Genomic DNA, 14,600 nt, shown 5'->3' with positions numbered 1-14,600 from the left:
TTGTTTTTAGAGGGCTGCTTATTATTTTGTGTGTAATGTGTTAAAAAAATGTGTATACAGAGTAAAGACTGATGCATTGAAAAAGAAGTTTAAAGATAGTTTGAAATCAAGATATTTTCAGCTTAATTTAACATCAGTAACAGTTACAATCTTCTGCATATCTAATACACATTTCATAATATCCTGTTCCGACCTATGTGGCGTGAATTAGATCCGGTAACTCAAAAACGATCGGTCAAAAGATGTGACTACTTAAGAGTTGTTAAGTCAAGTAGCAGCAGACTAACGCTGCCTCCGTCTCTTCCAGGCTTTTCATTTTCTCTGTGGGTGTAGCTAGATGTCTCGCGAAGTAGGCGCCTTTCATTGGCAGAGCGTAGTGGGACCTGGATGAGGGCGTTCAGGTAGGCAGGGGCTGTTTTTGTCGCTGTTTTGTAAGCGAGCAACATAATTTGAATTTGATGCGAGCGGCAGCTGTGAGCCAGTGGAGGGACGTGTGCCGTTTTGGGTTGATTGAAGACCATCGTGCTGCTGCGTTCTGGATCATCTGCAGAGGTTTGAACGTGAATGCAGGAAGGCCTGCCAGTAGGGAGTTGCTTTACCAATTAATATTAAGCCAGGAAATACAATATTAGTTCTGATTTAACACAAATTTAAGTAAACCAAGCCAATGTTTACAGATGCACGGCTGAATAATTAATTTAACTCCGGTCTTAAAAATCCTGGAGAAATGATATTCAGGAGGAGTTGGGCTCTTTAGTTTCTCTGCAATTAAACTGTCGTTAACTTAAGAGAACAGAAAAACTCTGTATGTTACAAGACAAGAGAGGGGCTGTTGTTTTCTGTTTTGTCTTTAGAAATTAATTTTCTCAAGTACAACATTATAAAAAAGACCTCTAGCATCCTGAGAAAAGGAGAGCAGAGGGAAGGAAGGAGGGAATGAAAGAAGGATGGAGGGAGGGAGGATAGGAGGAGAGGAAGCAGAGTAATTGATGATCTTGTCAGAAAGACCTCTATAAACTTCAGCCAAGACTAAATGATCCGTAAGGTGTGTGTGTGTGTGTTTGTGAAAGAGTGTGTGTGTATGATTTTATGAGTGTGTGTACCTGACGAGCTCGACTGTATGAGCCATGTTTTTATGAGTGTGTCTGCACTGTGTCTCGACGTGCACAATGTGTGTGTTTGTTATGTGTGTGTACTTGTTTGGAGTATTTTTTCTGTGTGTTAGAGTGTGTGTGTGTGTGTGTGTGTGTTGGAGTGTGTGTGTGTACAGGGTTTGTGTTGAATAGGCTTCATGTTTTTTCCTGACGAGGCCTTAAATCTTCACCGGGGGACACACTCGCACACGCACACTCATAAACCCAGACGCAGCTTTAAAAGTAACTGATTTATTTTACTTCACGCGGCATTTTTGTTTTAGATGTTGATTCAAATGTAATAAAACAGACGATCATAAAATACTCTGCAAAACTGAACAAACGTGTCACAAATATAGAAAGAGATGTTATAAAAGAATAGAAAGTTCAGGGATTTGACTCTGGGAGGACTTTTGGATGGATATTTGAGTTTCTACTTATACATCACTGTTCATGAAATTCATCTTCTCCGTGTATTTTCTTTGGGTTAAATTCGGAATAAAAAATCAATACCAAAAGGTTAACAAGTAACCTTGTTTTTTGGAAATACGATTGCTTTGTAGGGCAATGTGGACAAACCTGGCAACCTAACCAGGAAGCAACAGACCTGCATCTTGCTGTAGAAGGAGCTAATCTAAGGATTGTATTGTTGATGACGTTAGTAAGAAGAGAACCTTCGAAGCTCAATCCAAAAGGCAGCTGGACCTCGTTAAGGTTCTTGAAGACATTTCACCTCTCATCTTGAAAGGCTTCTTCAGTTCTGAGAGGAGAAACATCTTCAAGAACCTTAACGAGGTCCAGCTGCCTTTTGGAATAAACTGCAAATTACCATGACCTGGATGAGTGAGGACCTCCACAGACACATAGGAAGAGAACAGCAGCTTTAAAATCAGTGACAGGACCGCCACAACATCCAACTTCATCAGTCTCTACAAAACCCACACAGACAGTGACGTGACTGTGACTTTATCACTTATTAGGTGGTCGCACCTGAGCCAGAAAGCTTACGTCAGGTCAAAGCTCTTTTAGGGTGCGTTCACTGACAGCTTTGGTCCGGACTGTCGGCCTTCACTCTGGAAGTCCGGTACGTTTGGACGTGTGAGAACACGCATTCGAACTCTGGTGCGGACCAAACGACGATTACATATACAGTTTATATATTTTATTTGTTCTTTTCCATGTTTTTCCTTTTCCTTCTCCCTTTGTGTCCTGTGTCCTGTGTTGGTATGCATGTGTGTGAATGAGGCTCCTAGGTGGGAGGGAAAGGGTCCATCCTCCAAGTGGGAAGGGAACCAAGTGGTGTGGGTGGGAGAGGAGTTCAGGAGGATAGGGACGAGGTGGAGGGGAGGTTTCAATTCATAACAACAGAACACTGTCAAGTCTGCTGTAATGGTGTTATTACTCATCTCTGTGTTAAACCAATAAAGAAACAAGACGAGTCTCGGTCCGTTTCCAAATGAACCACGGTCCGGTTCGATTCAGGTGAGAACATAATCCGACTTAAAGTAGGACCTGATACAGGAAGCAAACAAAACACTGTGCATTGTGGGTTGTTGCAGCCAGGCAGCAAGATGAGTAGAGGACAGACGTGGGGGAGTGACACGTGATGATAGAAATATGGGCTGATCAAACAATATCACAAATGCTTGTTGAAACGCATGAGAACACGGAGGTGTTCAAACTGTTCAGAGAAAAACTAAAGGAGAGCGGAGCTGATCGATCTGTGCAACAATGTCGGTTAAAAGGAAAAACACAAGACAGACTTCTCCCACATGGAAATTCTGACCAATCAGAGAGCAGAGTTTCCTCACACATCAAAACTTTTGGCCCGCTGGTAAAAGCTGCCGTGTGAGCACAAACAAAACTGGAGGCAAAATGCAACTTTGAAACAATTTGGTCTTTGATTCGGATCAACCAAACGGACTTCAGGTGTGAAAGCAGCCAATTTTAAATTGACACTTGACACTTGCATACGTGAGACTCCGACATCTGTTTGTGATGGATAAAAGTAAACACAACACGGCATCTTCCCCTTCCTGACTCACCTGGAGCAGCCAGGTTCTGGACCTGTACAGGGACCGGGACGTTGGCCTCAGAGGCCAGCGTGAGGCGTCCTCCCTTGCCGATGCGTTCGCACAGCAGGGTGATGTGCTTCTTGAGGCGGGTGGTGTCGTGGGGGAGGCCAAGCACGGGGCTTCCGGTCTGGGCGAGAGACGTGGCCTGGTCCTTTGGGCTCCGAGAGAGGCAGGTCCGCAAGAGGTGGGAGACGGCGGCGTCGCAGCTCTCCTCCCAGCCCTGAGGAGACAGGAGGAGGAGAAGGAGTGAGAATGCAATACGATTGAGTTGTTGAGCTTTAATAGGAGAGAGGGTTAGAAGAAAGAAGAAAAGGAAAGAAGAGAGGGGAATAACTTGGGGAAACTTGTTGTTTTTCAACCTGTTTGTGAGCAGTGAGTGTGTTGTTTTTTTAATCATGAAACTGTGCTAATATTAAAAAGTTGTATGTCATGGGGTCATGAACGACATGTTTTACATATCATAAGTGAGTACAAGAAGAAGACAAAGAAAAGGACAAATGGAAAAGAACGAAGGGCAGGAGATGGCGAACAGAAGAAGGGAGGAGAGGGGAACCAAGGAAAGGAGAGAAAAGGAAAAGCCAGGAATACTAAAGACACATTTCCACCAAAAGTACACAAACATCTCAGTCCCATGAGCTACTTTTTAAGGAGCTAAAAGGTTCTTTCATCTACTGTTGTCTGCGTTTCCACCGAGGTCTAAAAACCTGTAAGAATTAGCTAAATTAATCTCCTGTCGTGTGAAGAGGCGACACCTGTTTTACAGCAGTTTACAGAGGTGACACCCATGCTATCAATCTTGATCGTCACAGCTGCATAACTTTATTGTTTTAACCCATTAACACATCACCTCCAATTCAGCATCAAGACCTTTTCTCCCTTTAAATACTAAGCTCACTTGTGTCCAATGGATAAATTGGCAGCTATCATTTCCTCAGAGCGCTGTAAATATAAGAATTAGATAACATAAGCATAACAATTACAATTACAGGGGGTAAGAGAGGTAAGAGGGGAGGAGGAAAAGACAAAAAAAAGAAAATGTATAAAGAAGGAAAAAAAGTTCAAAGGAAAATTGAATAAAGAGAAGAGTCCTGGAAAAAGAGAAGGAGAACAAAAGATAAAAAACAAGTAGCAAGAATAGAGAAAGAAAACTGTCATTGACCTTAAATCTTTAAGCTTTAATGGTGCACTTGACATTTCCAAAAGAGCAACGGAATAATAAAACACACCTGAAACAGAGGAACACACACACACACACACACACACACACACACACACACACACACACACACACACATACACACACACACACACACACACACACACACACACACAAAGACACACACGCACACACATACACACACACACACACACACACACACACACACAAAGACACACACGCACACACACACACACACACACACACACACACACACACACACACACACACAGGTAATAAAAGGTAGCGAGGAGATGAGAAACATGTCTTTTGTCACTCTCTCTCTGCTTCTGTCGTCTCTGCTCGAGATATCTGGTCTGGACATCTCTGATCTCTAACACACACACACACACACACACACACACACACACACACACACACACACGCACACACACGCACACACACACACGCACACACACGCACACACACAGATCCTACCTATCTCGTCCTACACACACCCCTGAACCCACAACCAGGATTGGTGAGTCTCAGGGGGAAAATGTTCTGTGTGTGTGTGCATGAGTTGGGTGTGTTGACAGGTACCACCCTGCACCCCCCCGCTCCTCCCCCTGCCTGCCGCCACACTGATAGGCCCCTAATGAGCCATAATGACAGGTAATCAACCCTGTAATGATGATGACAGAGAGACACAGACAGAGACAGAGAGAGAGAGAGATGTAGAAGGTCAAGGAGATGAGATGATGATAGAGGGGAGGGCAGATATTAAAGAGGGAAAAAAAGACGAGAGGAGAGACGGAGATAAGGAATTAGGGAAGGATAGAAGACGGTGAAGGAGGGAGGGAGAGAGTCTGGAAGGAGAGTAAATGAGAGAGGAGGAGTAGGATGAGGAAGAGGAGGAGCGACGGGGGGTGTGTGACCTATTCTTCCCACAATACCTCACCAGGTTATCAAATACTTGGAACAACATAACTGCAGGTTTCTGTGGAAACTTCACGCGCACACACACACATACACACACACACACACACACTGACACATATGCTCCACATGCTGCGGAGGAAAATTAAATGTCTTCAGACCTAAACTGCAGACATTCATCCTCCCGAACGAGAAGAAAGGAAGCAAAGAAAGGCGGAGCGGCTTTGGACCGAAGCCAGAGCGATAAATTAAGACAAAGTTCCCACTAACGCCGAAATCCGAGAGATTTCCTGCAGCTGGAAACAAAAGAGGGACTGTTTCATTCTCTGATTGTTGAAGTACACAACTTTTTAAAGAGTGAAGACATTAGGTTTGTGTGTATCATCATTTATTCCTGTTTACCTTGTTGCTGTAAGTGAATGTGAGGGAGGTTTTATTGTTCTTCACTGTGTCAGAGAAATCTGAAGTGCTGTGTCGAGTTTTACCACCTTCTGAAAGAGCGAAAAAATGTTTAGTTTTGCTAAATTATTGATCGGAGCAAAATTACATGGAGCCTACTATTCTGATTATAATCGCTTCTAAAACAAACAGAGGAAAATGCTTCGTATAAACATCAGAATAAACAGGCACAAAACAATAGAGATGTTTTGATTGGTTGCAGATGGGTGGTTTAAACCTTCTCATAAACAGATCAAAAGAAACATCTATCATGGAAATGACTTAACTAGACTACTCTATGGTTGCGGGCTGCACAGTGGTGCAGTGGTTAGCGCTGTTGCCTCACAGCTAGAAGGTTCCTGGCTCGAATCCTGGTTCGGACAAAGTGGGTCCTTCTGTGTGGAGTCTGCATGTTCTCCCGGTGCATGCGTGGGTTCCCTCCGGCTTCCTCCCACAGTCCAAACACATGCTCGTTAGGTTCATTGGTGACTCTTAATCACACGTAGATGTGAGTGTGAGCGTGAAAGGTTGTCTGTCTCTATGTGCCAGCCCTGTGATTGACTGGTGATCAGTCCAGGTGTAACCCCGCCTCTCGCCCAGTAACAGCTGGGATTGGCTCCAGCCCCAATGCCCAAAGTTACAGTGTAAAGGGTCCACGTAGCGTTTTACTGTTTCACCATTGGTGCATTTAAATATTGGTCTAAAATGTCCTTGCTAGCATCCCCTTTGGAAACCGGTCTCCCCCTCTATTCTGTCGTTGCCAGTGCTGCCCTGCACCAGTAGTGCGCTCATACTTTCAGCCCCAGCATCCACCTGGAGGCTCCAACTTGGGGGGTTCAAGATATTATCTCATCACTCCTCAAATGTCTGCATGAGGAGTGATGAGGTCGGAACCGAGGCGCCAAACACAGCCAAACATTTCAAACTATTTTAAACGTAAATGATGATCAAATATTTCGCTTCCTGAAATTCTGTCCCTTGTTGGTATCAAGACAAAGTAACTGTAATGCAGAAAGTTAGGCAAACAACCGATTCACAATACAAGTATGTTGCATAATAAACAGATTCATTAATTAATAGACCCTCAGTTACACTGTTAATGAATAAAGTGCTGTGCTGGTAAATATGGTGCCTGTGCCTGTTTGTAAATGATCTACCAAAGCAGTTTCATTGTTTCACTTTTGTCGGCCTGATTAAGATTTATTCAGAGTTGAACATATATATTTTAAATTATTAAGACTTAAAGGTCCTTAAACTGTCTGTGAACTGCATCAGGAACATTAGTTCTGACATGGGGAAATCCCAGGTGTGATTGCAGCATTGCTGGATGTCCATGGATAAAATGTTCCTGGGCCCGGCATACAACCTTGGGGGACTCCCAAAGAGACGGTAAAGGTTCAGACAGCAATCCGTCAGTCCTGACATCCTCATCAGGACTGGGAAAGTCATTTGAGAAGACGGAGTTACGGCTCTGTGAGAACAATGTAGGACAGTCTCCAGGGGGAGAAAATCTTCTACACAACAACTTCCCCGAGATGAAATCAATTTGGAACAGTTACACTTTCTTTTTCTAACTGTGCAACCTTTGGGTGTAATCAACTTTAAGTATGACCAATTACTGTAAATGCTTGCTTGCTGACAATCAAAGGTCCGAATGTGGTATAAAGAAACATGACTTGAATAGAGAGCAGCAGCATGTAGGGGGATTATGAAAGCAAAAGGGTAAATGGTAAATAGCCTGTACTTATAATACACACTTCACACACTGATGGCAAAGGCCTGAGTGCCAATCTCCAATCAGTATCTATGCATTCATACCCGATGCAATCGATGGGGTTCAGTGTCTTGCCCAAGGATATGTGTCGACTGTAGCAGTCAGGGATCGAACCTCCAACCTTCTGATTCAGAGCAGACCGACTGCCACTGAGCCACAGATGTTAACAGTGGTTAACTTCAAATTTAACCTCATCATTTTGTATTACTAACAATACAAGATCAGCTTGTGCAGTAAATTAATTGACTGGATGAATATTTATGTTCAGAGAGTATTCAAAATGAAGCCAGGACTGACTTTATATTTCAGTGTTGTATTTTATTCTATAGACAGGGGACTAAGGGTCGAAGCCATCTGATAAAGCAACCCTATCACCCCATCAAGTGTCCCACGAGGACGGATTGGTCAAACAACACAGGACTTTCATGCAGGACACTGGGACTTTGACTCTCTCGTAGCTGGGTTATTATTTTTACCCACACCATGACATATTTCCTAAACTTACCCAGGCAGAATGTTAAATTAAAATGAAAGAAAATCGATGTGAAAATGTGCCTTAAAACAGACCAAACCATGTGGTAAAAAGAAAGGACCTCGATGCAGACAATAGCTTGTGCAGCTGTTTGAGATACCGAATGTGGGCTGCAAGAAGCATCGCTATCAGACGGAATGGGATAAAAATGCATTCAACATTCATACAATTACTTAGTAAAAAGTGTGCATGACTTTTAAGATTATCCATTTAATGGCACCTCATCCTGTCAGGCATTGAGGATGACACTGCACATTTTTTTACTGGTGACCTTTGCGCTCTGGTTGCTGGGCTTGCGCAATACAGAGAGCCAATGTGAGTCTGACCACAGCTTTAGGGGTGGATCCTTCCAATGTCTTAACTTTACTGGACTCAGTATAGAGAGGTTCTTGGTAAGTTCTTTGGTATGGGGTACGAGCCATTTGGGACCAAGCTGATTTAAAAGTCCACCTGATATGTTTCATATAAAACGACACCTGTTGAAACACAAGAACAACCTTGTGTTGCTCTGAAAGAAATCATTACATTGACCTGATTGGAAACATTTCATATTCTCTTCAATGTTTCTCTATATCTCATAAAGCTCAGAGAACCTTGCTGCTGCAAAGGACTCTAAAAACGCTCTTTACAGCGCTGTAAATAGTCCTGCGGTGGTTCAAGCCTAAAGAAACAATTTCAGGTATTATACAGACATTTTTGGTCAGGAGAGCGGAAGCCAGTGAGGCAGGCTGTACAGCTGTATGATGGATTCTGGTAAAGTAAACAGAGGGCGGGAGACTGAGGGGGTCATGCAAGAATAGCAGGCAGACAGACAGCGTCAGCAACTCTGTTTAAGAGATGACTGACAGATGGAAAAAGAGACAAAAGAGGGAGAGAGGAACAAAGACAGAGGGAGGTACGTTTGGGAAGTAAGGAGAGGAGTGGGAAAGAGGAGGAAGGAAAGGAGGAGAACATAGACGAGTAAAAGACACGCAGGTATAAATAGGATTAGTAAGAGTGGGTAGTAAGAGAGAGGAGAGGATGCAGGAGGAAAGGAAGCTTGAAAGGGGTGGACAGATTAAGAGGGTGAGGAAAAGGCAAGAGGAAAACAAAGAAATTAAGAAGTGAAGGTGATGAGAGAGTGAGAAGAGAGATGGGAAGAAAAGCAGGAGTAGATAGAAAGAGGGAGAGAAACACAAGGAGCAAGAGGAGGAGAAAGAGAGAACCTGGAGGAATGCAAAAAGAGGAGGAGGTGTTCTGGTCGGCTGCAGCTAAATGAGACGTTTCGTTAGATACCACACAGATGCATTTCCTCTGGCGCTCCTCCGTCTCCTCTTCCCTCCATCTACCTCCTTTAGCGCACACAGGGTGAATTCTGTACTCCCTTTTTCTCCATTTCTGACCTTCTGAATCTAAACATATCTGTCCATTTACGTCAGATAAAGCCTTCTGAGCGTGTACAGCTGCTGTCGGAGGAATTCCTCTGTTCTAAATCATGATTCTGGGAAAGAAGGAAAAAGCTGTCTGCTGATTGGCTGAACCACATTTTTTAAGTTCTTTGCACTTTGTGTCTCAGCTGGATAATCACATCATCGAGGCTAATGTGACAGATGACATAGAGGTCATAGGTCAGGCGGTATTCTGTTACATAGTTTAGTTTGTATGCTGCAAAGACGAGTGCCTCTGCCTAATGGAACGTAGAGCACAAGGGAAATGTGGGATTAATACTCTGCAACCCAAATTATACAAAGAAAGACCTTGTAAGACGTTACACTTCTTACATCTGCAGTTTGAATGCTACAAAGTCTGTCAGCTTTCAAAATCAAGCTTTAAATAGATTAAAAACACAAATATGCTCTTAAAGCACCTACAGATGCTTTGAGCTCACAGAGGTATTAAGCTTTGTGAAGTCCTGGGAGTCTTTGCTTGGTTTGTGTCCCTCTAACCCTCTGATTGTTGAAGGGAAGCAGCCTGACAGGAAGCTCTAAAGGTGACGTTATTTTAGACAGATTAATTCAGGAATTTAAACCTATAAAACACTGTATGAAACAGTTTTATATTGAAAATCAGTGTCCGCTTTTTGACGCCTGCATGCTGAGTTTTAAGGGCTGCGAGCCGACATGCAGCTTACATTAGCTCAGCTTGCTTCTCTGATAAAGATGCACACGATCGATGACTTAAATCGTTCAATCTGTTTAGTGACATAGTTTAAAACACCAATTTGAAACACTAAGGCCGTGAATGTGTAGTAATAGTATGTTGTTGTGCTATATTGTGAACAGGACATCATTGTAAAATCTTGTGTATATTAAGCAGAGACTTTTATTTTGAAGGGAATGCGTTTACATTTCCGGTTTTATAAGTATTTTACTAATATGTCCACAGAGTAACGTGTCATCAGATTCAATGTATGCAAGGTTGTTCAACCATACAAACAGGAAATATTCTAGCAGGAAGTATTATTTGATGTTTTATTTTGAAATTGTACTTTTGGCGCTCTTGCGAGCTTTACTTCCTCTTTTCGTTGGACATTCTCCTGAGAAGTTGCTTCTGACGACCGCAAATAAATTGCACAAAGATCTCATCACTAAAACCACACAGCGCAGAGTGAGGTCCACTACATATACTTGCTTTTAAGTACGTGCTCCCGTACACATGATGGCTGCCCCGCATGCCCTGCGTCTGGTTGGAGCGCCAGCTGTGCAAGTCCTAAAAAATTAGCACCAGAAATACATAAGATGCAGTCTGCACATGAACAGTAGGGGCAGTGTAGAGGCAGAGGGGATGTGACAGGGTCAACACAGCAGAGGAAGTTCTGAAGACAAGCTGATAGACCGAGTCCACAATGATCCACATCTGTACGATGTGTCGTTGCCGCTGCACAGAGACAAACGTGCCTGTCAAACAGCTGCAGACAGATAAGTTCTGTTTTAGAAGTCGACGTGGAAACCTGCAGAACTAAATGGGAACAAGTCCGGGAGCGTTACGTCCGTGCACGGAGAAACATGTTGGCGAGACGGAGCGGGGACGGTGCAGACGGTGTGTTCTGTCCACCGGTCATCATGTCTGTTGTTTTCATCCCGCACATCCAGTAGTTACATACGGCCTGAGCTCTCTGGTGTGCCCTCTAGAGGTATCCTCGAGTAACACGCGTAGTGCACATGTATGTGAACAACTGTACGGTTCAGGACGCAGCTGGTTGTATATGTGAACGCAAGGTAAAGCAAGTCTCTGGCCGTAACTGACCTGAATTGAGTCATCCTAATACGGAAAACCTGCTCTGGTAAGAACAAATTCGTCACCACCTCTCTGTCAGTTCGTAGTCATGGCGCTGTGTTGCAGTGTGTGTTGTGATTTCTGAAAATAGCTGATCTGTGCACCTGTTTGTTTTAATGTTATGGACGTGACCCTGATTACTGCTAATTCACTTTATCCCATTAATCCCAGTTAAAAAAGCACATGCACCGGAGAACACAGTCCCCCGAGGCTCATCAAGTGACCCTCTAAACCTATTCCTGTCTACAATCAAAGTGTGTGTGTGTGTGTGTGTGTGTATAAAAACATATTTTATGTACTGTCGTTAATGAAGGCACCGGCGTGTGTGCGTGAGGCTGGAAATAGACTCGGTGATAATGAGAGGTTCAGGGGATTGATCAGAGCTTTGGAAAAACTAACACACAAAACCCCCCAACACACAGGTACACACTCTCTACAGGCCGAGAGATCTTTGTGGTCTGACTGCAGCAAATGGAGAAGCTCTGTCAACACGGCTGTTTATACACACTCGCAAAAACACACACACACAAAGCTCACAGTCTGAGTCAGAGGCCGATTTAAGCACGACATGTCATCCGCTCAGGTTGAGACCTATTTTGACCTTAACCTCATCTGTGTATGCGTCTTTTTTAACCATAGACTGTATATAGGAGGTGAGGATAGCCACTGTGACATCAGCCTTTTGTTTTTGAACTGCCCTTATAAAGCTTTGACACGGGACATTGTGGCCATCGCCGTCATGGTTGGAGCCAAAACTGACCATTTTTGGACAACACGCTACATGCTACACACGCTATAAACGCTACACCTGTGGCTAATTAATCTGTTGCCAGTTAAACTAGTTAACAACGGTGTTTGCCACAGATTGAGATTATATTTGACTGAAAAAGCTAAGAGACCTTGTGAAACGTAGCAAACTTAAAGCAGCCGTCTTCTCTGCACAAATGCCATCCAACGTTTCTGCGGGGAAAGGCAACGACAATCCTGACACCACACATAAATCAATGTATGCAACACTTTAAATAATCCAAAAAGAATCCTTTATTGATCTCCGGAGGGGATATTCGGGATGTAATACCTAGCTTGTTAGCTTGTTAATTAGCTTACAAGCCAGGTACAGTGAGCGCAGACACAAATAGCATCTAATTAGTGCTAACACATAAATAAAATTCAACCAGAAGTTCACTCAGTGAAAAAGCTATCAGTTAGAACACTAAACTGCACAACATGCCGCATTACTGGTCTGATATTAATATCTATTTTTTCAAAAGGCACCAACAGCACAAACACGGCAGAGAGGTTACGTTCAGTAACTGATTTAGCTGAGGTGACACCTAGCAGTCACTCAAAGCAGCCATGAGACTAATTAGGCATCACTTTAAGCCTTAATATAATTTTAACTGGTAAGTTATATAAAGATTCAACCCTCTGCCGTTGTAATGAATAAGAAAATGAGCTATAGAGACCAAAACACTTTTTTGTTTCAGGCTGTAAACATGTTTATTTCGGCTGGAAAGTTGGGAACGTTAATATGAGGCCTAATGGAGATCGACTCGCTTTTGGAGTCTGCCTCAAGTGGACACTCGAGGAACTGCAGTTTTTTTGCTGCATTTTTCAGCCCTGGAAGTTGCAGCTTGGTTCAAACACACATACACTCGCTCTCTCTATATATATTTCTTACACACACACACACACACACACACACACACACACACACACACACACACGCTCTAATGCTTAAATCATAAACAGGTACGAGAGAACACACTCGCAGAGCGCAGAGCTGACAGGTGAGTGTTGAGTGGCAGAGAGTGAGTGTGTGATTTAAAATGTGTGTGTGTGTGTGTGTGTGTGTGTGTGTGTATTCCTCTGGGACCATAAGTACTTAATGTATTTTAAAGTTTTCAGTGTGTGTGTTTAAGCGACGGCTGTGTTTGCTGAGCAGGCTGCAGATGGATGGACAGACACTGACACATTAATGACCTCCTGTGTGTGTGTGTGTGTGTGTGTGTGTGTGTGTGTGTACCAGCTGTGGTGTGTCCTGCAGCAGTGGCAGCAGCGTGGCCTCCAGGATGGCGGTCTGGTCGGGGGTCAGGCCCTGCCACAGCGACATCAGCAGCACCAGCAGGTGTGTGGCGCTCCGCAGGCGCACAAACGCCTCCTCCAGCTGCACCCGGTTCTCCTCTGCAGCCTCGGCCAGCGCCATCACCTGGAGGAGGGAGGAGTCAGTGAGTACATCTCCTTATAATCACACTATCTCGACTGTAGTCAGGTGATAACAAAATGGCCAGCGCCATCACCTGGAGGAGGGAGGAGTCAGTGAGTACATCTCCTTATAATCACACTATCTCGACTGTAGTCAGGTGATAACAAAATGGCCAGCGCCATCACCTGGAGGAGGGAGGAGTCAGTGAGTACATCTCCTTATAATCACACTATCTCGACTGTTGTCAGGTGATAACAAAATGGCCAGCGCCATCACCTGGAGGAGGGAGGAGTCAGTGAGTACATCTCCTTATAATCACACTATCTCGACTGTAGTCAGGTGATAACAAAATGGCCAGCGCCATCACCTGGAGGAGGGAGGAGTCAGTGAGTACATCTCCTTATAATCACACTATCTCGACTGTAGTCAGGTGATAACAAAATGGCCAGCGCCATCACCTGGAGGAGGGAGGAGTCAGTGAGTACATCTCCTTACAAACACACTTATCTCGACTGTAGTCAGGTGATAACAAAATGGCACAGAGAGTTTTCACATCTTTCTGCTTCAAGTGAAAGAATCCTGTTTTTTGAAAGATGATTCTTCACTAAGGTACACAAAGACTTATGAACATTATCGCTGTATTTTTAGGCTTTATAATGACACAAGCTACTGCAAAATATCATACATGATCGATTTCACCCCCTGATGCATGCAATCACATCAGTTCTCTTTGTGTGTGTGTGTGTGTGTGTATTACCCCTTTCCAACCTAAATTTAGAATGCTGACTTGGGTTTTTCAGCCGATTGTCTCTTTTCCCATTGCCAGTGAAGTATACTCCGTTTGGTCCCTTTCCTGCTGCGTCACCGTCTGACGTCACAAACGCACCAGAGACAGGGTAAGTGAACAGTGAGGATGTTACGGTGGTTAGGTCTTTATTATATCTATCACTCATTCAGTCTGTTTAACGAACTCTGTGAAGACAAATTTGGAACGATGTTCGAGCGCTGCTCGGACAGAGACGGGCGGAATTTGTAGCTGAGATGACGAGGAGTCGCAGAAGTTACAGACGGAGCAGAGCATCGCGCTGGAAC

The 14,600-nt window shown here is 43.9% G+C and overlaps 1 protein-coding gene across 1 annotated transcript in view; it reads right to left on the bottom strand.

The window, feature by feature from the left end:
- The window catches only part of bbs9 (Bardet-Biedl syndrome 9), a 181,695-nt gene that overhangs the window by 66,078 nt on the left and 101,017 nt on the right, over positions 1-14,600 (bottom strand). The window contains exons 19-20 of the mRNA XM_069655775.1: positions 13,329-13,511; positions 3,179-3,428 (exon numbers count right to left, since the gene is read on the bottom strand). Of these exons, the coding sequence (XP_069511876.1) occupies positions 3,179-3,428; positions 13,329-13,511 (433 nt within the window). The remainder of the gene's footprint in view (positions 1-3,178; positions 3,429-13,328; positions 13,512-14,600) is intronic.

Source organism: Semicossyphus pulcher, unplaced genomic scaffold (assembly GCF_022749685.1).
Source record: "Semicossyphus pulcher isolate SPU_LCO1_2020_fin unplaced genomic scaffold, fSemPul1.0.p SCAF_9, whole genome shotgun sequence".
NCBI lineage: Eukaryota > Metazoa > Chordata > Actinopteri > Labriformes > Labridae > Semicossyphus > Semicossyphus pulcher.
The sequence above is the reverse complement of the archived record's forward strand: the minus strand, read 5'-3'. Positions and strand labels throughout refer to the sequence as shown.